We start from the raw sequence: 27,793 nt of genomic DNA on the forward strand, positions 1-27,793 counted from the left end.
AAAAATGTGAGTTGTGATCTGCTGTTAAATATATGGAGTTGATACAGTGATGTAATTACGAAATTGCCATGAAATTGGAGATCATAATAATAATGTGGGTCCCAAAAGAAAAGGGTTTTATAAGGAGTAGTAATTGTCAGAAAATCAGTGAGATTAACGAATGGCTTAGGTTTAGTTGGGTAATTAGGACACGTGGAGTGTTGTATGACTAACAAAATTTGGGTTAAGTTCGATAGTCATAGCTAATGTGCTAAGTAGTAGTAAGGCTCTATTTATTTGAGCTATTCCACACTGCTTACAGTCTATTGAAATCTATTTTGTTATGTTATACTATGTTATGTCAGAAACTCAAAAGAATAGGGTCTAAGATGGGAATAATTAAAGATTGAATAGTGTAAAGCCTTATTTTTTTGAGTTGTTTTACTCTACAATTTACTCTGCTTTGCTAGTTAAAATTTGTTATGCACTATTAAAATCTGTTCTATTCTACTCTACTTGTCCAGAAGTTCAAAAGATCACAGCGTAAGTGGTAGTCAAATGTACAATCTATAAAAGGAAGGAAGTACAAGAGGTCGAGACTGGAGAGGGGGTCAAAAGTAAAACACAATTATGGGACATTGGTACTTAATAATTTCGGGAGATAACGTCTTAGAGTAATGCATGGATGAACCATATTTCCTCATAATTTTCAAGTCCAATACCCCCAAAAAAAAAAAAAAAAAAAAAAAAAAAAAAAAAAAAAAGGGTAGAATGGTAGATGCATTTTATGAGGAATCATTGCCCAATAAACAAGGTTATATCTGGGGAAGGTATTAGAATTAAGACACTGTAGTTAGTTGCTACACGCCAGTGATGCACGGGTACGGCACTTTTCCACCGTCTCCCGTACCGGGGACGTTTTCGGGACGGGTACGCGACGGGTACGGCCCAAAAACGTCCCCGAGCCGTACCATCAGAAAGTGGTACGCCAGTCGAATTTGGGGACGGCTGAGAGGTGGTGAGGAAACGTTTCGGGGACGGCTCGACCCATCTTCTACCGTCCCCATACAAACCCAACCCATTTTTTTTTTACAATAAACCCCAAATTACATTACCTGAGTTCGATTAGGGATGAACCCTAGAAATTGAAAAGGCTAGATTCTTTGTGGAGGAGGAGGCGACCTAGGCTGCAACCCTAAAATCGAAGGCGGCAACCACCTACGACCCATCTGTCACCGGCGACCGGTGAACACGCGTCACTAACAAGTGTTCTACTTGTACCTTATTTTCTCTTTCTTCGACATAGCTGGGTTGTTGAATACTTCAATTAAATCAGTTTTTTTATTTCCCCTTTTGATGGATGTGAATCTTGTGCTTATTATTTTACTTATTTATTTACTTTCTTTTTTGAGAAAATTATTTGTTTAAGATGATAGGGTGATGCGAGTTCGTGATGTGATTATCTTTTTTTTCCCCTGTTTTCATTCCACTAACTGACTATGTAGCAGCAGTAGTGGTTTGGCGTGAACTTTGTGATTTTTTTTTCTCTCTTCATTTCTCATTTTAAATGATTTGATAATCCATTTCTTTTATTTGTGTTGTTTAAGACAATATTAATTTTAAACAAGTTTTTCACTTTTTCTTTTAATTTGCGTTATATATATTTATATTTCGCCGTACCCATGCCGTACCCGTTTTTTGAAATTTTGATTTTGCCGTTTCCTGTCCCCGTACCCGTACCCGTTTTTGTCCCCGAATCCGTTTCCGTGCAACCTAGCTACACGCTAGCTAATACGCAATTACTACTAGTACATCGATCTCAATTCTCAACTACTTTCATTAGCCCAATTAAGGATATCAAATATGGTTTGTTCATTGATCGATCTTTCTTATAGTAGATCAGCTACTTTTGAGGCCTAAATTGTATGACCACGTACTTAATTTAAATTACTTATGTTTGTCATTCACTCATTTAGAAAATTGATTTTTGTATATCTCAAAATCACTGATTTTTTTGTGATTAATGTTTGATTTAACTTTAGAGACCGTTTGGTTCACCCGGGGTAAACGGAATTGAATGAACAAAGGGAATGGAAGAGAATGGAATGAAAATACCCATTTTTCTCTATGTTGTTTGTTTTCAAAACCAAGGGAAATAAACTCATCATCCCACCACCACACAACCACCTAATTCATTCACTTTCCACCTTTTCTAACCACCATCCGTCCACCAAACCACTAGCCACAACTACACTGCCGGTCGCCTCACCTTTGTTGCCCTTCGCAGCACCTTCGCCGCCCTTCTCCGGCCTCGCGTAGCGATCTCTTCCCCACAAACCAACCTAGAAAAGGCCTAGTAACATCCCAGCCCCTAGAAATCCCTCCCTCTCCCCGAAAAACCACAGTCCGACCCTCCCCCACCCTCGAAACCCTAGGGGTTGGGGATGTTTTTGCGTGAGGAAAAGAGAGTTTTACGGGGAGGGGGAGAGTCGTCGGAGGTCGTCGGAGAGGTGGCGAATCGTGGGTAGTGCGGTGGTTGAGTTTTCTCGGTGGTGTGTAGAGGTAGGAAGGTGGTGATGTGGTGGTGTGGTGGTGGCTAGGGAATGGAATGGAAAAGTCTAGGGGGGTGGGGAATGAACTTAGAGGGATTTGGGGTAATGAAGAGGGGAAAGGGAATGAAAGAAAGTGCAAAACAAACATCAACAAAGGGAATCGGGCCAGTTGATTCTCATTCCCTTTCCTGATTACCCCCAACCAAACGACCCCTTAATATTTAGAGTGTGTCCTGTGCTAATGCACAAAATTAATTTTTGTATATCTCAAAATCACTGATTTTTTTGTGATTAATGTTTGATTTAACTTTAATATTTAGAGTGTGTCCTGTGCTAAAGCACAAAATTTTATTACTCCGTACATGGGCGTAGAATAGGGAGTGCAAAGTGCTCCCTAGCACAGGGCCCCAATTATAAGAGGCCCTCTTTTTATTTATTTTTTTTCAATTATCATTTAATTTTTTTTAATGCTACAACTCTCAAGAGCCTCCTTATTTTTAATGTACAACATATTCCCTCTATTAATCCAAGCTCCCATATTAATTTCTAACACTTTTCACATTCTTCTATCAATTCAAATTAGTATTTTCAGAATTACATCAATTCAATTCCATGAAATTGTAATGTATATATATCTTTCTCCATTCCAGAATTTTCGATGTAAAAAAGTTAATTTCAGCCAAAATAAAAATAAACGATTCATATTAATTACACTTTTCGACGTGTAATTTTGACATGCATTTCCAAATTAAGACCACTCTAGGAAATTTTTGAAATGCTTATCTAACGTCCCGAGGATGTTCCTTAGCAGTTAGCAACATATTTTTTTTTGTTAATTTTGCTAAGTATTTTGTATTCATTATTATTTTATTGGTTATTAGATTAAAAAAAAGTCTATTACCTTATGGGTTGAATATTTATGGAAGTTAATTTCAACCATGATTTAGGGGTTGCTCTCTTCAGATTATTTTCAATTCAGTTTAGTTCAATTCCAATAAGTTCAGTTTAGTTCAGTTCTTAATTTCCTTCTCTCATAAAATATTCAGTTCAATTTAGTTCAGATCCAATAAGTTCAGTTCAGTTCAGTTTAGCTCGGTTCCATCAATCATAATAGGCCCTTATTATATTATTGTATTGGAATAGTCCCTTCGTTTTATTTAAGTGTCCCATTGGAAATTTTGGCACTATTCACTAAACATATTTTGACCAATGTTTGTGAATTATACATAAAAAATATAGTCTTGCGGATAGTTATTAGAATCGTCTCAATGATTAGATAATTAATTTATAATTTATAATTAATGATAATTAAATATGTTATTAGTCAAAGTTTTACATGGGCATGAGTTTCAAGTATTTTCTTTCTTCTTCGCTCCTTACGTGTGAGTGATTGTCAAAGTTTTCCTTTTAAGTTGCGTTAATATGGTAGCTTACGTGGCATGCCTAGAGGAGAGGATTTGGGAGTTTGCTCCCCTGCTAATCTACCATAAATCCTACTTCTAAATATTAACTAGTATTTGGGTCTGGGCGATACCTTGGGTCATTATATAGGGCTTGATCATTAATACTATACGTTTAATTTATATTCAAATTTTGTTGCAATTAAAATTTTTTATTCATATTGTTATTTGTTAGATATAAATATCTCGTGTTAAAAAAAATAACATAAAATATCACATAACTTGGTGATAAGATACTCAATTTTAGAATTAGAGGTTCCATGTTCAAATATTGTAGAGAACTTTTTTATTACAAGTGTATGACATGCAATGAGATCGAGAAGCACATGGATAGGAGAGCCACGTGGCGTAATGAGTAATTAAGTGGATGACGTGGCGTAGTGAGAAGATCTACGTGGCACATGAACGTTTTTCGAAACACCTTTTAAAGTTTTAATAGATAGATTAGTATAGACATAGATTCCCTCTTTTGGTGCCTTATTAAGTGTAACCCTGCTATACGGGTTGAATAAATCATTTTCCTTAATACATATGCTCTTGATGTACTCATAACCCATTCAATGTATATGTGGTTTATAGAGTTTAAAGTTTGACCACGAATTCTCAGTTTCTCACCAACATGCAAAGAGTGATGGTAGGTCATATTAAAATTGTTATGATATATAGTTTTCAATAAGTAACTATTTATAATATTTTATAGTGCGAAATTAGAGATATTGATGATAAAATTAGTGTTTTGAAAAGTGAAATAAATGAGTATTTATAACGAAAACAGAGAGAGTATAACTGTATAATGAGGGATAAAACGAGTAGTAATCTAAATATTGAATCAGTATAAGTTAAAAGTTATTTGATTGCTACTTTCCTTTCAAATCCCTACTCAACGGTCAACAATTAAATTCATCATCCACGCAAATTTTAAGATGCACCATGGTGCGGCACCACGTCTATACTTTTGAACATTTAATAAAAAAAATCTGAACAATTGCAAATTTTGAACATGTAGTAAAAACATCTAAACATCGTAAAATTTGAACATTTAGTTAAAAAATCTGAACAATCGCAATGCATCACGCCTATACTTTTGAATATTTAGTAAAAAATCTGAACAATCATGAATTTTGAACATTTAGCAAAAAAAATAAACATTGCAAATTTTGAACATTTAAAAAATCTGAACAATCGCAATACACCACGCAAATAATTTTGAATATTTAGTAAAAAAAATATGAACAACAACAAATTTTGAACATTTTGTAAAAAAAATTCCGAACAACCGCAAATTTTGAATTACTACGAGTCAGACAAATTTTGAAAGAAGTTTCTCTGACTCGTAATAATTCAATAATTTTATAATATAAACTGGACATTTATTCTTTACAAAATGAACATTTCTTTATAAAATATGAACATAAAATTGCATGTTTATGTTCAGTTTTTGAGACGTGTTCATATTTTTTACTAAATATTTTTTTTTTTTTTTTGTAAAATGTTTAATTTTTTTTTACTAAATGTTCAAAAGTATAGACGTGGTGCACACATAATACTAATTGCATCATCCACTATTACTGCCACTACCTCCTTGGTTGTGGCCCACCCTTATCTCAGGCACAACATCACCTCCTTGTAAGTTGTAATGGCTGTTACTTGTAGCGCACCATTTTCATTGCTATGTGCATCCCATTAAAGTCGTTTTCCATCTTTAAACCTTCAACAAGTCACCCTCCGATCACAACTTTCCTATTAGCGCCCCTCAGCTTGTACCCTACCCCAATTAATACCATCATATCGTCTTTACAATTAAAAAGTTTGACTTTTAACTTTATTTAGAATGTGTTTAATTCACCTGATTTTCAGTTATATGAACTTTATTAGAATTTGTTAGAGGTTATTTTAGTTGTAATTTAAACTTGAATAACTCATATTCATACAAACCTTATTAAAACGTGGTTTTTAAAAACATATTTTTTCTAAAACAAGTGAATAAGGTGAACAAAAACGGAGTCTTACAAACTTTATGTGGATTATCTTATATGATACTATACAAGTAAGAAAATTAAATACAGAGTAATGACTATGTTATATCTTGCTTGTGAAATCCTCTTGATGTATATATTTTCTTTTATAATTATTTATTTATTGGTTGAATTTATTCATTAATTAATATGATAAAAAAAAATATTGTTTAGATGGAGTAATATATACTTGTACATATTGCACACAACATGAACGAATATTATTTAGGGACAGACATAATAGATTTTTAGAATTGGATGAAATACGTATTGTTTAATTTTAAGTTTCCCGTTCAGTTTAATAAATAAATAAATAAATAAAAAATAAAAAAAAATCCCACTCAAATTGGTGGAATGGTGGAAACTAGAAACCCCGGTGTACCATACACCCAACTAACCCGAAATTAGTATTTACTCTTCATTTGATGATCAAATAAAAAACGATCATCAAAATAAGAACAAAATACTCATAAATGTACAGCACACCTAGGCCCCGTTCTTTAGAGCTGCTCTGCTCTGCTTTGCTTTGTTTTGCTTTGCTTTGATCAAATCAAATCAGCTCTGCTCAAAAGAAATCTGCTCTGCTCTATTTTAAAATAATAATTAATAATAACAACAATAATAATTAATATTCAATAATAATAATTAATATTGTATTGATGATAATAATTTATTATTTTGAATAATTATAATAATTATTAATATTAATAATAATAAATATTTATTAATCATAATAATACTTAATAATAATAATAATAATGATTAATAATAATATTTAATAATTCAAACTATTAAGAATTAATATTTAATAAATATTATTAATTAATAATTTCTAATAATTATAACAATTCTTTCAAAATAATAAATAATAATAATAATAATAACAATTAATAACAATTTCTTTTATAAACATTTGATATTAGAATCACAATATGTGGAAACATTTTATGTGGGTATTGATTGTTAGTTTATTGAGTTGAATTATTTTTCAAATCTTTCCATACATTTTAAGATTTAAAAAAAACAAGAGGTTGTTTTCCAGTAGTACTTTGTATATAAAAAATACGAAGTATAGATTAAGACAAATTTATAAGTAAAATCATTATTACTCATTAAATCATTTTATTTTAAATTTTTTGTGAAATAAATATAAGTAAATAATTGACTTTTATCTTTCTACTATTAACATCACCGTTGTCTTTTATCTTTCTAATATTAACATATGTTAAATATGGTACACATATATTTATGTTTTCACTCACCTAAATCATATATGAACTAAGCAGACACAACAGTAGTAGTAACATTAATAATAGTATTAATAATAATGTTGAAATCTGCTCTGCTCAGCTCGGCTCTGCTATCCTAAAACCTGCTCTGCTGAAATTTAGTCTGCTCTACTCAGCTAACCCATACTCTGCTCTGCCCAGAAACTCAAAAGAAGGCCATAAATGTATATAACAACCACCCTCTCTCCAAACAGGCAAGTAGTAGTCTAGTAGACGGACAAACCAAGGCTAAAAAGTGAAGAAGAGAATAAAATGACCGAAATGTCCTCCCTTTTGGCTTTGGATTTGAACAAAAAGCGGAATGTAAACACGTCATTGAAGCGTGTCGAATCTAGCTACCAGACAGACCACACAATTAATTCAACCCAGACGCTGCGATTCGATCACGCTTCGCTATTTTTATTTTATTTTATTTTTAATTTGGCAGTGCTACAGGCCTAGGCCCTACTCCAGGTTTGTTGACTTCTGGGGTGGTTGTGCCACCTGACTACACATTGGTGAGTGTTAAAAGTAATTTTAATTTAGTTAAATTATATTTTGATTAGTACTCCATAATAAGGAACTCTAACAAACAAATACCAAGTAACAAAAAAATCCGTAATACAGAGTATATAGTAGTATTAGTTAAAATAACTTTAATTCAGCAAAAATAAGATGAAGAGAACACAACTTTATACTCCGTAAGTAGTTGGGTAAGTATTGTTTAATTGTTTCTTTTACCAAGTTACAAGCTTTTTCATTTTTCCAACACTTTGTTTAATAATGTATGACAATGTAAAGATTTGACCAATAATGTAGTTAATTTGATAAGTACTTAGGGCCCATTCTGATTCACTAAACTAGCTAAACTTACTTAACTGAATATTTTATGAGAAAAGAAAATGAGGAGATTAACTGAACTAAAAATAAGCTGAAAAGAACGGACCCTTAATAATTATGACAATTGAATATAAATAAACTATATATTGATATAATTCTAACAAACACCCATAAGACTATATTTTTCTCATGGATAAATCATTAACATTAGTCAAAATGAATTAGATATATTAGATGGATGATACAACCAAAACGTTTTCCTTAAAAATCACAGGAGGAGTATAAAGTAAAATAGAGTTGATATCAACCCCACAATCACTATAAAGGTTCTTCCCCTATTTGTAGGTTAGATGTCTTTATTCAAATGCACTCCTTCAACATGGAATGAGAAAAAAGGATGAAAATTTTGTCATTAATGTAAACAAGCACTTAAGTAATTATGGTGCATAATAAATCTACTTCATCCTTAAAAAGAAAAAATAAATATAGAAAAAAAAAAAAAAACTTCAGGAAAGTGGGCAATTTGATATCTGAATTTTCATGTTATAAATCATGTTTACCTTGTTGGCTGTTCTCACACAAAAAAAAAAAAAAAAGAAAAAAAAAGAGTCACAATCTTTCAACTGAACTAAAAAGTCGACTAGATTCAAGAGTTCAGGCATTTTGAAATCTGAATTGAGGGATCATCTGTTCAAGAATATGTCAACAATATTGGGATTTTGGAGCCTGTTCTCAATCTTCTCATTGACTGAACTGAGCTGAACTGAAATGAATATTTTATAAGAGAAGGAAATTAGGAGCTGAACTAAATTGAATTTCATTGTATGAGAACAGACCCTAAGACGGTAATTAATTCATGCCTAGCTTCATGTTTTAGAACTATACCAGAAATCGTTTAGAGTATTCTACCCAAATTTTAAACAACCTTCCCAAAAATTTACATCTACCCTATTCGACCTCTTCACCGGAGACATTAATAGATAAAACTTCAACATAAAGCATCAAATATTGAACACAAGTCTACAATCTAATCTTGCAAGCATTTACACATATTATTCAGCCTTGACGTAAATAAAAGAAAACAACCATTTGTTCCACTTCATATCGCACAGCAGATTTCCCAAAATTACTAGTTAGAGCTCCAACACTTCTACTGCAAAGGGGAGTAATTATTTTTAAACCATTTAAACTCTCTATTATCAGTATATAAGACATTAAAGCCTTAAGCCTTTCCTGGGCAAAGAAAGATAAGATGATTAAGGTCCAATGAATGCCATGTTTGCTTTTTCGGGAGCTTGAAAGTGAACAATATTCCAACAGAACACAATCATGTAATTCAAAGAGGACAGACAAAAGCAGCGAGAGAAGCAGAAAAAAGAACTAACATCCCGCGCTAAGTTACTAGAGAACATACTCTGAACATACCAAGAAGTTAATAAATTATTCCATCTCAAGAATCAACGGTAGAAACCATTTGCCAAACCCCATCGACAGCCTCATTCCATAATGTCACATTGTTGTTACCATCTGCAACAGCCAAGATGTTGCCCGTTAGGGACCACGACACCCTCCAGACTGGGGTCTTGAAATCATTCAAGACCTTGCCCTCCCACTGATCACCATCCCTTGCGACTGTCCATATAATCACCATCCCATCTTGTGATGCACTTGCAATGGTGGATTTTGGGAGCCCTAGATTTGGTGCCCAAGCAACGTCCCTAACCCAATCAGTGTGCATTTGGAGAGCTGGGAAGCAATCCATCTTCCAAATCCCATTATTGAGTTTCCAAATCTTCACCGTATTGTCACAACCTCCTGAACAGAGTTTTTGGACAGGATCATGTACTCCAGATGCTACAAGAGCACCAGGAGCAGTGGCGGGTGCCCAAGAAACAGAGGTCACTCCATTTGGATGAGCTTGGTCTATCTTATTTGAATCCCAACCACCGTCAGACCTCATAGTGTAGACCATAATATTCCCATCTGATGATCCGCTAGCAAGACAAAGTCCAAGCTCATGAGGCGCCCATGAGATTGAATTAACTGAGGTTTTGTGATCATCAAAGACATGAGCTTGTGACCATTCATTCTGATTACCTTCCTTCCAGATTATGACCTTCCCATCATAAGAACATGAAGCTAGGATCGACCCAAACTTAGGATGAGCCCAAGCAACCTGCCAAACTGGGCCTTGGTGACCACTGAGGGTAGCAAGGTGCTGGTGGGAATTGTTGCTCACCCCAATTATCTTGATTGTGTGGTCAGATGATGCTGTGGCTATACGTTTTCCATAGTAATCCATTTGAAAATCATGTACTGTATCTTGGTGACCAGTCTCAATCTTCTGTATTCCCATGGTTTCTCACTGACACGAAAAACCCTTTTTTCTGTGACAAATTGACGATGCAGTTGTCAATGATTGGGAATCCATAAATGAAGAAACAAGTTGAAATCACAATTGAAACATCTGTCTATAAAACCATGAAAGAATGCTAATTTCCACAATTACTTTAAAAAAGAAAGAATCATAAAGCAGTCAATCGGCCAGCCTATTTAAATCTGAACTCTATTGCTCTTAGCAATTACTGCATGAAAATGTCAATGAATTTTGAATTGGTAAGATCAAAAGATAATCTGAAGCAAATTACTCATAAATGGCTAATATAGCAAGGAAAAAAAATACTCTTCTGAAATATTCACCCTTATTCTCGTTTCCTTCCAATGCTCAACTATACAATTACTAACTTCTTTCTCTCTATTCAACAAGGCAGACTTCCCCCTCCCCCATATATTCTCCACAATGTTTTCCAGAGTCCATACATAAATGTAAGTATGTTACGGAGTAGTATATTGAAGAATCACTAACCATCAACCCACCATCATTCTCTTACGGTGTGTTTGGATAGAGAAAGGGGAAGGGGTGGCAGGGAAGGGGATAGGATGCGAGGGAAGTAAGATGAATTTCCTTCCAAATTTCTCTGGAGAGATCAATTTCTTACAAATTAAACCCTCCATTTCTTCCCTCCAATTCCCTCTCTTCCTCAATTGTTATCCAAATGAAAAATAATCTATCCCTTCCTTTCCCTCTATTTTCTTTAATCTAGTATGTCAGCCGACACCTTCAACAAGTTAACAGGGCTAATACCTCTCCGTCCCTCGTCTATTATCAATGCCATATTTATTTCAGCTGTTCTGGTTTCACGGTCATCACAGAAGTCGAGCCACCCCCCCAATCTCCCATACCATGCAATGTACAATATCCATACTCTCTAAATTACGAATTTTCGTAACAGGAATTCCTAATTTTATTTGCTTAAATCCTCCCCCCTAGGTTGCACGGAAACGGATACGGGGACAAAAACGGGTACGGGTACGGGGACAGGAAACGGCAAAATCAAAATTTCAAAAAACGGGTACGGCATGGGTACGGCGAAATATAAATATATATAACGCAAATTAAAAGAAAAAGTGAAAAACTTGTTTAAAATTAATATTGTCTTAAACAACACAAATAAAAGAAATGGATTATCAAATCATTTAAAATGAGAAATGAAGAGAGAAAAAAAAATCACAAAGTTCACGCCAAACCACTACTGCTGCTACATAGTCAGTTAGTGGAATGAAAACAGGGGAAAAAAAAGATAATCACATCACGAACTCGCATCACCCTATCATCTTAAACAAATAATTTTCTCAAAAAAGAAAGTAAATAAATAAGTAAAATAATAAGCACAAGATTCACATCCATCAAAAGGGGAAATAAAAAAACTGATTTAATTGAAGTATTCAACAACCCAGCTATGTCGAAGAAAGAGAAAATAAGGTACAAGTAGAACACTTGTTAGTGACGCGTGTTCACCGGTCGCCGGTGACAGATGGGTCGTAGGTGGTTGCCGCCTTCGATTTTAGGGTTGCAGCCTAGGTCGCCTCCTCCTCCACAAAGAATCTAGCCTTTTCAATTTCTAGGGTTCATCCCTAATCGAACTCAGGTAATGTAATTTGGGGTTTATTGTAAAAAAAAAATGGGTTGGGTTTGTATGGGGACGGTAGAAGATGGGTCGAGCCGTCCCCGAAACGTTTCCTCACCACCTCTCAGCCGTCCCCAAATTCGACTGGCGTACCACTTTCTGATGGTACGGCTCGGGGACGTTTTTGGGCCGTACCCGTCGCGTACCCGTCCCGAAAACGTCCCCGGTACGGGAGACGGTGGAAAAGTGCCGTACCCGTGCATCACTGCCTCCCCCTAACCCCCTCCCTTTTTGCTACATTAAGCACTGACAATTCCAACAAATACCATGACCCAAGTCATTTATCAATCTTCTTTATACACTTATAAATTTCGATTCTTCCAAAAATCATCAATTTAAACCTTCAATGTCAGAAAATAACCCCAAAATAGATAATTTTTTAAAAAAAAAAAAAAAAAAATCAAATTGTTACAGCTTGAATTTACAACTCATAAGATAACGCAACAGATTAAAATTGAACGAGATATACCAATGCGTATACTGCAAATTCATAAAATCGGAGCAGTATATCTTATATTGAATAATCAATTTATCTATAATCTGATCAAATCACAATTTTTTTTCAAAAAGGACGAGATCATAAACCCTAATTGAACTCTTCATAAAAGGAAATTTATTCTCTAAAAAATCAATCACAAAAGATCAAAAAATTGGAAATTAACAACTTAAATCGAGACGACATAGCATGAAAAAGATTAATTATAAATGCAGATAATTGAAGCCCAAATTAGCGAGCAGCAATCAATATTAGATAATGAAACAAACAGAAAAAGATGTGAATATAAGAAAGAAAAAATCAGATAAAGAAAGATAGAACGATAGAGATAAAGGGATGTGAGGAAAAACCTGGAAAAAAAGCTTCGAATTTGATCTTCAATGGCGTTTTCTCAAGACTCGCGACAAATGTTGTAATATTGGTGGAAACTTGCAACAGTCAACTCTCGATTTTTATTTTACAAATATATACGTACTTGGGGTGTTCATAAATCGGTCCAGACCGAAAAATGGACCGGATCACCTCGGACCGACCCCAGACCGGATCGAATTAATCGATCCGGTCTTCGGGTCTAGAAATTTATTTTTTCGGTCTTCGGTCTAGTTCGTTTTAAAACCCTATAAAAACGAGTTAGGTATAAAATTAGGGTCAAACCTTTTCATTTTTTTTTTCACCTTTTGGGACCTCCTACCTTTTTTTTTCCACCTTTTGGGACCTCATGGGTAGAATCTGGCCAAAAAATTATCCCTTGAGTTAAATAAGTTACTCCCTTGGGTTAAATAAGTTATTCCCCTAAAAATGATTAGAAAGAAAATAAATCCCCTCTAAAATGTTAGTCCCCTCATAAATGTTTGTGCAGGTTAATTTTGCATCATAATTTCATATTACAACTTCAAATAGATTAATAATATTAGTGAAAGCATACTATTAAAATCAGGCAATCACAATTTCACGAATTTAAATCTTAATTTTTAAAAAGAGCAATCATTGGATTTTGCTACGAATTAAACAATTTTTATTCCAAATTAAAATTTAAAATAACAATCAAAATAATAAAAAGAAATGGGGCAAGATAGAAAAACTACCAAACAATTCGCTAAGTGCAACCAAATTCATGTAAACAAACTGAATTAAGATCAAACTTACCAATGATGGAGTGAGAATTTTTAGCAGATCGACAAAATCGTAGCCGAAAGTGTCGTCTGACTTGTGAGATTTTCTAATCAGTTTGAAAGTTTTTTTTTTTCAAAAAAAAAAAAAAAAAGAGTAACTAATTAGGATAAAACCCTAGATTGAAAAATTAAATTTGGATGATGAGAAAAAGAAAGTAACGGGAAAAACTAGTCATGGCACATATGTAAAGTTTGCCACGGGAGAAGAGTTACTCGTGGCACAAATGTAAAGTTTGCCATGGAAAAAGCACTATTCGTGACACAAATATAAAGTTTGCCACAGGAAAATAAATTCCCATGGTATAAATCTTCTTAAATTCGTTTGTACCGTGACTAGATGAAATTAATTATGCCACGAATTTTTAATTCTCGTGGCATAATTCGTGGCATAAGTGATGATTTGTTGTAGTGACGGCTAGTTACATCAACTCTTTTTTTGCTTTTATTTTCATTGGCATATTTGGAATATACTTTTTTTCTTTGGATATGGCTGATAATTATTTATGAATAGATGACTTTATTAGTAATTTTGTGAAAAAGTTAATGAGGGGACTAACTTTTTTGGGTCAAATAGTCAATTAAGGGACTCACTTTTCCTACGATGAGTTAAAGACGGGTTAAATGACCATAAAGTTAACCAGAGGTCCCAAACGGTGAAAAAAAAGTGGGAGGTCCCAAAAGGTGAAAAAATGAAAAGGTTAGACCCGAGGGTTTTATACTTAACTCTATAAAAACCGGTCTTGGACTGGATCGATTTTTTTATTAAAAATATATGTGAAATATAAAATAATGGTTAATATTATCCTTAATAAGCTTAGAAAACTTTAAATTTATGAGCTTTTTTGTACTAAAGATACAAAAAAAAAAAAAAAAAAAAAAAGACGTTAAAGTGTAGATTTTTCTTTACTTTTTTCGTGTTTTCCATAAAAGTATAAAAAAATTAGAATTCTTTTTTTAAAAATTCTTATATCGGTCCAAAGAGGTCCAGTTCGGGTTTTGGACTGATTCTTTCGATTCGATCCGGGTTTGGTCCTAGCTTAATCGATCCGATCTTCGGTTCTTAAAAGTCTAACTTTCGGTCTGGTCCGGTTTGGTCTTGGACTGATGAACAACCCTATATGTAGTATTTCATTTTCCAAGTGGTACAATGATTTCCTTCATTCCAATTGCATCAAATGAATTTTTTATGGTTCACAATTTCATAAATAACACCCCTTTATTGCAATTAATACTCCGAAGTATAAAATAGAGGTTGTATCAGAAAACTAGTGTATGGTCTGGTTGTTGCACACTTGCATTGGCAACTGATTACTGATTACTCTGTAAAGCATATTACCGTAAGGAAAAAAAAGATTTAAAGAGAATAACTCTTTATTGTCTTGGAATTGCTAAAACTATTCCAATTTATATACTATCTTCTTTTTGTTTTTTGTTTTTTGTTTTTTTTTTTTTTTTATTTATTTATTTATTTATTTGTGCTTACTTAAGACATTAATTTTTATGTATATAGATAACATAAATTACAACTCCCTCCATTCATAAAACTTACCCCATTTGATTCATCGTGGTCTCTAAAACACGACTTAGAATGGTTTTATATCCATCCAATTTCATATGTGTAAAAAAATTATAAAAACTAGATATATTAATAAAATATACAATTAGACGAATTTAACTAGATCCAACACGACTGTATTTTTTCTTATAGATTAAGATTTAAGAGTATTTAATGGTTTAAATAATTTAAAGTTTGACTCATATTTTTAAATGGGGCAAAAAATTATGAATAGAGGGACTATTGGCTAAAAGAAAAGGTTTTTTTTTTTTTTTTTTTTTTTTTTTGTATCACTCCCTCATTTTCATAATAAATTCCTCACTTTTACACTACTCCATCTAGAATGATAAAAATAAAGGGGGAGAAAGATATAGAAATACTATGGTGTAACTTCTTTACCTTTTCATAATATTTTTATGGAAAATTTGCAAGGAAGGTCCTTTTATGAGGTCGACCTTGTGTGGAAGGTCCTTCTATGAAAAAGGTGGCACGAAAGGTCCTTATATGAACATTGGGTTGTGAGGAGGGTCCTTTGACTAAATTCCGGCGTTGACCAATTTTTTCCGGCCAAAAATAATTACGTGATGTGCACGTGACCACTTAAATGAGGTTTTTTTTTTTTTTTTTTTCCTTTTTCCCTCTTTTCCCTTGATTTCCCTTTCCCCCTTTAAATTAAGCTCGGAAACAACAATTACAATTAGAATTATGGTTGTTAATTGTTATGGTGTTTGATTTCACCAGAACCAGAACCGGCCACCTACGAAAACCACCCATTAAAACCCACACCTCGAACATCCACCACCTAAAAAACCTCATTTAAGTGGTCATGTGCACATCATGTGATTATTTTTGGCTGGAAAATCTTGGTCAACGCCGGAATTTGGTCAAAGGACCCTCCTCGCAACCCAATGTACATAGAAGGACCTTTCGTGCCACCTTTTTCATAAAAGGACCTTCCCCACAAGGTCGTCCTCATAAAAGGACCTTCCTCGCAAATTTTCCTATTTTTATACTACCATATTTTGTGATAGTTTTTTAAGTCAGATGGTACAAAAATATAAGGGACTAATGGAGTAACGGGTAAGCCGATATTGATTTATGAACAAACAATAACAAATTTGTGAGCCAAAATTGAAATTTATATATTATATAATCAATATACAATTTCACATTACACAATGCAATACTACCAAATCATACTATATATTGGGAAATATATACACATACTTTTATATTTCCCCATACATAAAAATATTTATCTAGCTAGTTAATCTCACATGATTCTCATATTTACAACTTTCTCTTCAAGATGTATATGAAGGCAAATAATAGTTAACAATTTTTATTTTTTTGGTTTATACATACATGTACTGACTACTCTAAGCTCTCTACCTCATTTGGAAGTTGAGTGTCCTAATGCAGTAAGCGTACAAGAAGGCGAAAAACACCGTGAATCCAACCAAAACCACAGCTACTGGACCCATAAAATCAGGCTCATACCCAAAATGTATTTGAATGTAGTCTTTAATCATTGGATCGGGTGTCATCCCGGTGCCTTGGATCGTTTGTGTTAGATCACCATATTGTGAAACGATCAACCCGTAAACTGTCCATGCCACAGGGCAGATCCAGTAGTACCATACCCACCATTTTGGTATTTTCTGAAATACACAACAAAAACATACAAATATTTAGTTTCCAATATATGTAATCTGTTATGCTGATGTTTGAAAACAGGAAGCTGGTAAAGGACTTACTGGTCTAGGAATGAAGAAGCCGGAAAAGAGGTTGAAGAGCGCGTAGAAAGCAGCAGCAAACACGGAAGCAACTTGGTGATTTGGTGTTAGGGACACGGTCATCATACCGTAGTAGGTGAAGTAAAGGAAGGAGAACAATGTGATAAAGAAGAACCAGAAGAACTTTCCTGCAGTCCATTGGAAACTCACCATAGCATACACTATGATTGAGTAGTACGCCGCTTGCACGAATATGTAAGGTATTTCAACAACAACCTGTAAGAACAAAAATAAGTTCATGTTAAAAAAAATACATCCAAATGTACAAATTCAAGTTATAACATTATGTTAAGTTATCACAAGTATGCTGAACTTTGCGCTTACCTGTGAAATGGCGTATGGCAATGCAGAGTACATTCCTGCAGCTCTTTCTCTATAGAAGACTGTTCTCTCAACAGCCACCACAGGCTGTACTGTTCCACAATTACAGATTCCAACGAAGAGTACAGCAGCATACATGGCTCCGATGACTATGGTTAGATTATTCGCGTTGTCCCTGTCAATTTAAGTCATAAAAATTGTAAATAAAGTTTAGTCACTTATACTTGTTTTTTCTCTACCTGGAATTAGAAGTCACATATTGTAAATGGTATGTGTTAATGAGATAATGCGACTACTAATTCTGAACTGAGGGTGTACAGAAAAAGGTGAGACATTGTTCGGATGAAAAATAATACTTACAATTTAGTTCCAACTCTCCAAAAGATAGCTCCAACAATAAGGGCAGCAGCCAAGGTGAAGAAGTATCTGACAAGATTATAGCTAGGACTTCTCCAGTAAGTCATCCATTGCTTCCAAAGGCATGATTTGAATTGGCCCCATAACGATTGAGCAAATTCAGTCGAAAAGTACAAGTCTTTTGCTCCTGCTGGTGGTACACTTAGCTCCTTTACCAGTGCCTTGTTTCTTCTGCTCAACAGGTATTAATACATAGTTAATACATGTAAATGGTAAAATCAGTATCATGTTAATGTAATATGGAAAGCGAATTTGATCTACTTACTGGTAAAGTGATGATGACTTATAGTACTCAGCAAAGTCCATTTCTAGCCTCACTTCAGCTGCAATAGAGCTGACTTCTAACATCCATGTTGCAGGGTTGTACTTCTCCTTGATTTTTGGGACTCCGGGAATTGACTGAAATGATTTCATAAATTTTTACTAGTTAGATAATGTATTAAATCTATATATGCACAAGGTCGGTGTTGAAAACTAAACCATTATTACCTCAAAATACTCGATGACCTTGTGTGAGTTTCGGCCTAATGGCCCTGAGTATATAACTTGTCCTCCTCTTTTCATCAAAAGAAGCTGGAAAACATAACAATTGTACATTATTAAAGATGAAAGTGAAATAAAACCAAATAATCTTTTCTTTAAAAAGAGTGTTAAGTACCTCATCAAAAGCTTCAAAGATATCAATACTAGGTTGATGAATTGTGCAAACAACAGTTCTTCCTGTATCGACGGTGTTTCTTACTGTCCTCATCACAATGGCTGCAGCCCTTGCATCAAGACCTGAAGTTGGCTCATCCATAAAGATGATTGAGGGATTAGCAACAAGCTCAACTGCAATGGTGAGCCTCTTCCTTTGTTCTGTTGATAACCCTGTTATTCCTGGTAACCCTACTATTGCATCCTTAAGGCTGTCGAGCTCTACTAGTTCCATCACCTCGTCAACAAAAACCTAGCAGATAAAGGTAATAAAAGTCATTAGTTTCACATCACATGTACAAGGCAATGTCTTCATTAACAGGATAAAATAGTGTTAAGTTAGTATTAGTAAATATCATTTTTCGACTTTCAGTTCAGTAAAAATCAGGCGAAGATAACAAGACCGTGTAGTAAAATTTATCGGAAATAAGTTCTTACAAGTTTTTCTTCCTTGGAGACTTCTTTAGGGAGCCTGAGGAAAGCTGAGTATATTAACGACTCTTTGACTGTGACTTGAGGAGAATGGATATCAGTTTGTTCACAATAACCAGAAACTCTAGCAAAAGTTTCTTGTTTTTTAGGGAAACCAGAGATTCTGACATCGCCTTCAATGTAACCTCCTGTCTTTCTTCCAGCAAGAACATCCATCAATGTTGTCTTTCCAGCTCCACTAACACCCATAAGAGCTGTTAGAATTCCTGGCCTAAATGCACCGGTCACTTCTCGAAGGAGTTGAAGCCTATCTTCTGGCACCCCTTGTTCCTTCATTTCCTAATATTGCCAAAAATTAAAGATAAAGAGTTTAGTAAACTATTTCCTGAAAAAACGCATTGCATTGATCAACACAAGTACATGACAAAGAGTTCACTCACCGCAGGCATGTCAACAAAGTAGCTCACATCGTCGAAGGACATAGCAAGTGGAGTAAAAGGAAGAACCATGCCTCTTTTTGGAGCAACCCCATTTGTCACCTCAATAGAAGCATCATCATTTCTGCTAAATCCGTTAGGATTGGACCGACTCATTATTCTTTGAAGTGCCAACTCCCCTGTAAAAGTTTTCGAAACACAGCATGAATAACCAAATCTAGGCAATTGCGATACTTAACTTGAATGTAATATAGCTAATGGTCTTACTTGTATTGTTTCCATCAGCAGAGGATAGGTTTTTCTTATGCTTTTTAACCGAGTGCTCATCTTCCATGCCATCTTCATCCTCTTTAGCGATTGTTGCTTGTGGCTTTCCAATAGCTATATACATAAAAGATAGCAACAATTTTAGCTAAAGAAAGAGTAAATTTTGCTTCATGTCATTTGAAAAACTCGAATGTACTTACGATTTAGGTAGGTAAGTGCAAGAGTATAGATCAGATTCAAAACTACAATAAAGCCGACAAGGCTAGCTGCTCCAATCCAATACCAATTTCTGTCTGTGAAGACACTGAAGTTCTTCAGCACTTGTACACCTAAAGGAGTTACACCATCTGATGCCTGCAGATTATTCCAAAAAATGTCAAAATCTAAGTTTATATTCTAAGCTGTTTTAATGATAGTCTCATGTAATTGAATGGATGACATTAAAGTTACAAGGAAATCTTACCGGCTTGTTCATCCAACGCGGAGCAAACATCTCATTAACAGCAAGAGCGTTGAATGCATATGATAAAGGTGACACCCAATATCCCCATTGCAACCAATTGGGTATTAAGGCTGATTTAAGATGTAAAAACACAATCAATTTCTATTCCAACATATAAAGATTATGAATTCTAAGTAAATTCAGAGGATTTGATATGAGAACTGACCTTTAGGAAGGATGAAACCTCCAAGCATGAACATAAGGAGGACACTCAGAGCTCCTCCGGTATTAGCAATGATCATAGTCCTACACAACCCGGCTGTAACACGAAACATTCCAGAAGCCATTTGTTGAATAAGGAACACCAATAGAAGTTGCTTGAAGTATCTGAATAACAGAAGCAAATCATGTTAAAATAGACTGTTACATAATGTATATACTCCTCTATGAAAGTATTTGTTGAACTTTTATCATACCTGCTAGCTTCAGGTGCAAATCCAATGGAATAGTATGTCATAGAAGTCCAAACAATGGATTCAAAAATCGATATAGGAATACCGAGCAAGAAACTTGGTAAGGTGAAAGTCCAAGCAGGGTGAAGAAGAAGATCCCTATGCTTATAAAACACAGGAAGTCTTTGCATGATCATAGCCATTTCAGCAAAACCATTAAACATGTTAATAATCAGAGTGAAAATCAGGGCTCCCATGTATAGAGCTCCATCATTCTCATTCCTAGTATGCATCTTAGTTCTTATGAACACCGTTGATGTAATGATCGCGATAATCATGATTTGTATAGCCTTGAAAATGTACACAAAGGGGTTCCTCTTAATAAGCAACCATTCCTTGTCAAAAGATGCCTTGAGAAGTTCTTTGTATGGGACAGAGTATTTTTTGTAGACTAAAGCTGCCTTGTGTGATTGGGCCTTGTCGTATGGGACCGAAAGCTCGTTATCTTGCCTTAGCCCAACATGGAAACGCTTGAATCGGGTCACAAATTCTGATACCGGTATGTACCTATAAGGCTTGCTTGTGTCGGCCCAATATTGTTCCTGATCCTTTTTCGAAGTAACCTGTAAACACCATTTATCACGCGCGGTTTAGTATTATTCGCAACCCTTTGACTTTCACGTCTGACAATACATAACTTTGACCATTGATTAATGTACAAAGGGGTTTATATATTTTACCTCTTGGAGGAAATCGGCTGTACCCTTACGTTCGGGGCAACGAAACCCACAACTTTCAAAGAACTCAACAACATGCTCTCTAGGGCCTTGGTATACAATTTGGCCTTCAGACAATAAGATTATATCATCAAAGAGGTCAAAAGTCTCAGGAGCAGGTTGAAGTAGTGACACTAAAATGGTTGCATCAGATAAATGGGCTATTTGTTGCAAACACTTTACTATTTGAAAAGTGGTAGAACTATCCAGCCCAGTTGATATTTCATCCATGAACAATGCCTTTGTTGGGCCCACTATCATTTCACCTGCCATTTTCAAATACAGGACAAAAATACACGAGTTTGTTAAGTGCTAATTCATTTAGAATGAACACGGTCTATTTATATAACTGTTATACATAAAATATTTAAAATTTATTGAGATTATTAATATAGGGTTACCATTAAAATTTATTGAGATTATTAATATAGGGTTACCATCAACGGTGAATATGTAACTATGTAATATGGTATAAACTTTAATTATTCGTTGTGAATATAGTGTCGGGGTACCATCAAAGAAAAATTGTCAATTATTGTTGTCACAACATCACATATATTGGTGTTGTTTTCATCAACTGACACAATGTTGCAATTTGTTGATCAATATACATCATTGATCAATATCAAACCACACAAATAAATTCTTCTAGGCTATGCTTTTATCTTTATTGAAAGGCTAAGGTTAAGTTAGCATTGAATCAGTTAATCAATGGAGGAAGAACAAACATAAAATAAATTCCACGTTGAAAATAATAAAGGATAAAATAGTATATTAACTAGCTTAGTTATTTAGTCAATATTATTCATAAATACTAGGAAAATTTGTTAGAAACAACCTTTTAAAGTGTTCACTTTATTTAAAACAACCTTTTAAATATTTTTTTACAAATTCAGACCACATTATAATTTTTTTTTATCAAAGACAACCTAATGCTAATTTTCGGCGTTGACTCTATTTTTCCGATGTTGACAACGAGTGTATGAGACATGTGACCTCATATATTGCTAATTACACCCCTTTCCCTCCAATTCACTCGTACTAAATCCCCTCCTCTCTCAAAGTAATTTGTCACTTTGAAGGGTTTTAATAGGAGTTAATTGGAGGGGAAAGGGGTATAATTAGAAATATATGAAGTCCCGTGCCTCACACACTCGTGGTCAACATCGGAAAAATAGAGTCAACGCCGAAAACTAGCATTAGGTTGTCTTTGGTAAAAAAAATTTATAATGTGGTCTGAAGTTGCAAAAAAAAATTTAAAAGGTTGTTTTTAATAAAATAGACACTTTAAAAGGTTGTTTTTGACAAATTTTCCTAAATACTAAATAGATGTGAAATTATGAAAATGACCTGTGGTGACACGTTTCTTTTGTCCACCAGAGATACCACGTAGCATGTCATCACCAACAAGAGTGTCTCGGCATATATCTAGTCCCAGAATCTGTCCCATAAAATATTATGTCATGCAATGATATAAAGAAATAACTTATTAACAAAATACTTTAAGTATGTATAAATTTATAACTAGATAAGACCATCTTTATTCATGTTGTTTAATCTCATATCTTGACCTACCATTTCTAACAAAATTACAACACTTGTTCACTACCATAAATATTGTGTGGCAGTGTGTTACATAAGATACTCTCAGAATCAATATATTACGGTATGAATGCATTTGGGTGTAAGATGAAGGTGCTCATTTTATAATCATACTCATATCATTAATTTCTGACATATATAGATAGATATTAAAAAGACAAAGCTACCCCTAGAAAGTAGTAAATTACGTAATACGTTATGAATGGAGAAATTGTATTCCGAAGGTTTATATAAGATTATGTGTCGGCTTTCCACTAATTTTTGTGTAGGTTGTATAATAATAATAATAATAATTACTCCCTCTGTTTCAAATTACTCAACATTTTGAATTTTGCACTATTTACACATTTCACTTTGACCGTCTAATCTAGCTATTATATGAAAGCCAATGTAATTATATACTCCGTAAGATGTTGTTGGGTCTATTTCAATGTATATTTTATTAACATAAACATTTTATAACTAGTCAAATATGTGCATCGGCAAGCGTATATAGTCAAAATGTTACAAGTAAACGGGACAGAGGGAGTACTAGTATTATTATTACTACGTATTGTTCCTAATTTATTTTCTATGTGTCGGTTATGAAAAATAAATTTACAGAATTGTGGAGTTGAAGAGAGACGTTGGTTTGGTGGCTTCCACTTCAACTTGCATGAAAAAGAAGACGAAAAAGAGTGGTTCACCAACCCAAAAAGGAAATTCATACGACAATATCTCTAAATCTAATACAACTAGATAAAAGTATGACCACTAGCTTATAAAAATCCATCTGTCCATAAGAATATAATTTAGTAGGTGAGAACCTACTTTTGACGATAAAGGTCAAATTTTTCATTATTTTTGTGCTGATTTTTTCAACCTTATTCTGGCTGCTGATTTAGAGGGGACCGTAGTCAATAAACTAAACACCAAATTCATAAATAAATGTAATTTTTATCGCGTTGATAGTGTAATTTGAACTTATTTTAATGCGAGATTTGATGATGCAACTTACCCTAAGGGTGTAGTCCACAATAAGATTACTTTCAACTCCTTCCATAGCAGTTGCCTGAAACAAATATTAAGTCATTATATTATTTTTGCATATACGGATAAAATAAATTTCGATAAATGAATAAATTAAATTTGTTTTCTCATTATTGATACGTATATTTTTATAATTATGGAATTTACCTTCATGAAAAGATCAACTTCCGGATCAGGCTTAACACCATGTTCCTTTTCTCTCCTTGCAAGTTCAGATAGGAGCTCTGAATATAATAATTAAATTCACGATTAGAATATTTAAAATATTATATATTAAATTTTTTTAAAAAAAGTGATGCATTTAAAAAAACGAAATAAAACGAAAGGAGTATTAGAATATTTACCATAACGAGAACCAACTCCTTGGCAACGAGCAGAAAAATCCAAAGTTTCTTTGACAGTCATAGATCCAATGTGGACATCATTTTGACTAATGTAGGCTGATGTCTTTTGTGGTACAAATTCATCTAACCTATGTCCATTGTAACTCACTTCACCCTTTACCTGTTCATAAACCCGTCACCAAACATACGTGTTATACGAGGTACATACATACATACTAAATACGAGTATACAAGTAATCGCCATGATTTCGTATTGTTGGTCCGTTCAACAAAATTTTATATCAATACGTGCAGTGTAACCGTAACCATAACCTTATAGTCGTAATCATAATGACATTATTAGAAACAAGTACCTTCAAAGAAGGGTCCAGTTTTCCAGCGAAAGCTAACAAGAGAGTTGTCTTTCCAGATGAAGGTGGGCCTAACAATAAACACATCCTGCAAAATAAAATCTACCATAAATTTTCAAACATAATTTAACAAACATCTATGTTACTTATTTACTATGCCCAATTTTGTCAACACAAAAGTTGCCTCATTTTTGACACTTTTATCAAAGCAATAATAGTCACATGATTTACCATATCTTCATTTTGTCTTCTTCACACTTATAAATTCACTTTACTATAATAGAGTACTTTATCATTGGAAAACTTTTTTTTTTATCTTTCTAATCTTCTTTAATGTTTTTGTAACCGGCCATATTGTTCATCTAAGATAGTGTGATACAATATGTGAAACACGTGTATGTTATAATTTACACGTATTAGGTATCACATCATATGGAGGTATATGTACACATTAATGTGCTTGTAATATGAAAGGAATATATTGTATTCGACTCATAAATATACCTTGATGGCTTAACAATGCCGGATATATCTTTAAGGATAGTGAGCTTTTTCCTTTCAGCCAGTCTAATACCAATCAAACCAAGGATTCCTTCAGCAAAATTACGAGCAGCATTTGGTAGGGTTGGAAGAGCTCTTGTACCGACATAACAATCTGCTTCTACCGTTAAATGCTCAAATCTTACTTCAACTGTTGGAAGCTGAATCCCAACTCTGTAATAATCATTAAGATGAGATTAATCATAATTAGAGAAATATAAAAATAAATAAAGTTGGTAAGATGACAAGTGTTAATTTGTTTAATTATATATTGGGGTGGTATATATATAGAGAATATTTTTATAAAAAAAAGGTCCAACTTCTCTAAACATTGACACCAAAAAATTATTGATATCCGCAACTACAATTTAGATTCTTCAATTATAATCATTTACAAAAAAAATCGTGTTTATATCAATTGAGATAAGAATTTTACTATTGATGAATCAAGGTTCAGTTAAAATTTCATTATTTAACTAATTCGAAAAAATATTGTAATTTTTTTGTAATTCTTATTCCTATTATTGATCACCTTGTATGCCCTTGCCTTAACAATAAAAAAGTTAGAAAACTTAAAGATTAAATTTGGACGGAGGGAATATAATTTTTTTTTTAATTAAAAATCGAAAATAGTCAATTTTGAATGACTTGAGTCCACAATGTTGATGTGATATAACCTTGACAAAAATAGATGACAAACAAAATAAAAAAAGACAAATGTTGAAGTTTCATTCTTTTAGATAGCTTTGAGAAAGCAAATTATTAACTAATTGATTGAAATGTATGCTCTTTTATTTTATTAAATTACAAATGCTTCACAAAAGTAGCAACCACCAACAATAATTAGTGAAAAAGATACACGGAAAAGCAATGTACAAAAGCTATACAATACAATGCGTAAGCTGGTTTCCTTGAACATGCATAAAAAATTTCATGCGTTATAAGAAACACGAGTACAAATTTCTTGCAACTTGCTTAATTTTATAACAAATCCATTTTAACAACCACTAATGGTAGTCAATGACATAGGTCCACCAATTGTATTATTTACAATATTTTGTCATATTCTTTTATTCATTATTATCCATTTTGATTAATCATCTTTCACTTATACGAGAATTATATTCATTATTATCCCCCTTTCGAATTAGATTTTACATTCTTTCTTTCGTAATTAGTTATATAACACGGTTTCTGTAGATTTTTTTTTTTTTTTTTTTTTTTTTTTTTTTGTGGTAGTTCAATCGTTATCGTAATCTCCTTACTGTTTCAATCTTGAAAGAAAATATGAATATCTAAGCAAATTCATCACGACTCATCATTATCATATGAAAGGTGACAACTTTTTCAAAATACGACTCATACTAACCTCATAACTAAAACATGAAGATCCTTTTGATCAACAAACAAGATTATAACGTACTCACAACCTCACATGCATACCTAACTAAAGAAAAAGGCTAAAGAACAATCATCAAACCATATTGATGTATTATTTTTAATCAATAAAACCATAAAACATAATATTAGATTATAATTAAAAGAAAAAACTTACTTATCAATTCTGTCTTTAAGTTTTCTTAAGAACTTTTCATTGTCTTCCTCAGCAACTCTGAACAATCTATCAATGAACTCAATTTTATCATTGACATCAAGCTTCCTAACATCAACTTCTTTATGAGAAATCTTACTTTGATTTTGACTTTCAGCATAAGATTTAAGGACACTAGTCCTTAACCTATTATAAGTGGGAAGTTTTTCTAGGGCAGCCCATGTTAATGCTTCTTCATCTTCTTCATGTGCTCTTACACTACGCCGCGATTGGCTACTAAAAACATCCTCAACTCCCCAACTTGAGCTCATATTTCTGCTTAAATTTCTGCTCATATTTCTTCCCCAACCTCTACTATTTCCCTCCATTTTTTTCAATTTTTTTTCAATTTATTTCTTGGGTAATTGAAGCTTAATGCCCTGTTTTGAAACAGGGGAAAAACAGGGGAGAAAAAACAGGGGATTGTTTATTTTTATTTCATGTAATTTGACCCTATTATTTTTGTTTTTGGGTTACTTTGTTCTGGAAGATTTTCTTTAATGTGTAAGGATAATTTTGAGGGATATATATAGTAGAGTTAGGAATGGGAGTTGTTGGGGTTGTATTGTTTCTTGGAAGGACTTGGTCATTCTTTTTCATTAATTTAAGTGGTAAGTTGGAAAATTTAGTGGAAAGTTTAAATACCCTAAGTATGTTTTTATGACTAGTGATGATTAGTGCGCAAATTTGTCAATAATTGTAAAAATAAAAAATTGATCACCTTTTACACTTTTATTTTAGTATTATACTTATACGATTATACTCTTATAGCACGATGGTTAAATGAGGTTCGAAAATTGAATTGGTCATAGGAATGTGTATTACGGAAGTGTACTTTAAACTCGTAATACATTGATGTTGTGATTTTGATATTTTAATTGACACAAAATTCAAAGTACGAATTGTTTTTTATTGGATTAAAATGAATAGTGAGAA

At 33.4% G+C, this 27,793-nt stretch overlaps 1 protein-coding gene and 1 pseudogene across 2 annotated transcripts; both read right to left on the bottom strand.

Annotated features, from left to right (window-relative positions):
* Positions 1–9,370: 9,370 nt before the first annotated feature.
* LOC145558653 (protein transport protein SEC13 homolog B pseudogene) lies at positions 9,371–13,093 on the bottom strand (annotated as a pseudogene). Its single transcript, XR_014092593.1, has 2 exons — positions 12,989–13,093; positions 9,371–10,501 (listed from the first exon to the last, which is right to left on the bottom strand). The product of XR_014092593.1 is annotated as a protein transport protein SEC13 homolog B pseudogene (transcript).
* Positions 13,094–16,482: 3,389 nt separating this feature from the next.
* LOC145558652 (ABC transporter G family member 35-like) lies at positions 16,483–27,394 on the bottom strand. Its single transcript, XM_081619960.1, has 22 exons — positions 26,822–27,394; positions 25,231–25,440; positions 24,730–24,814; positions 24,377–24,536; positions 24,180–24,256; positions 24,001–24,054; positions 22,752–22,842; positions 21,366–21,667; positions 20,650–21,248; positions 20,400–20,560; positions 20,195–20,304; positions 19,932–20,085; positions 19,732–19,845; positions 19,468–19,643; positions 19,034–19,366; positions 18,558–18,848; positions 18,389–18,472; positions 18,165–18,298; positions 17,843–18,070; positions 17,486–17,657; positions 17,123–17,377; positions 16,483–17,026 (listed from the first exon to the last, which is right to left on the bottom strand). The coding sequence occupies exons 1-22, from the start codon at positions 27,184–27,186 to the stop codon at positions 16,754–16,756; spliced, it is 4,428 nt and encodes a 1,475-aa protein (XP_081476086.1). The 5' UTR covers positions 27,187–27,394; the 3' UTR covers positions 16,483–16,753.
* Between the last annotated feature and the right edge of the window lie 399 nt (positions 27,395–27,793).

Source organism: Chenopodium album, chromosome 9, assembly GCF_948465745.1.
Source record: "Chenopodium album chromosome 9, dcCheAlbu1.1, whole genome shotgun sequence".
NCBI classification, from domain to species: domain Eukaryota; kingdom Viridiplantae; phylum Streptophyta; class Magnoliopsida; order Caryophyllales; family Amaranthaceae; genus Chenopodium; species Chenopodium album.

Coding starts and splice junctions, on each gene's coding strand:
- LOC145558652 (XM_081619960.1), bottom strand. CDS start 27,186: ATGGAGGGAAATAGTAGAGGTTGGGGAAGAAATATGAGCAGAAATTTA. Junction 24,537..24,729: donor AACTGGACCCTTCTTTGAAG/GTACTTGTTTCT, acceptor GTTTATGAACAG/GTAAAGGGTGAAGTGAGTTA. Junction 20,086..20,194: donor CGCGTTGGATGAACAAGCCG/GTAAGATTTCCT, acceptor AATAATCTGCAG/GCATCAGATGGTGTAACTCC.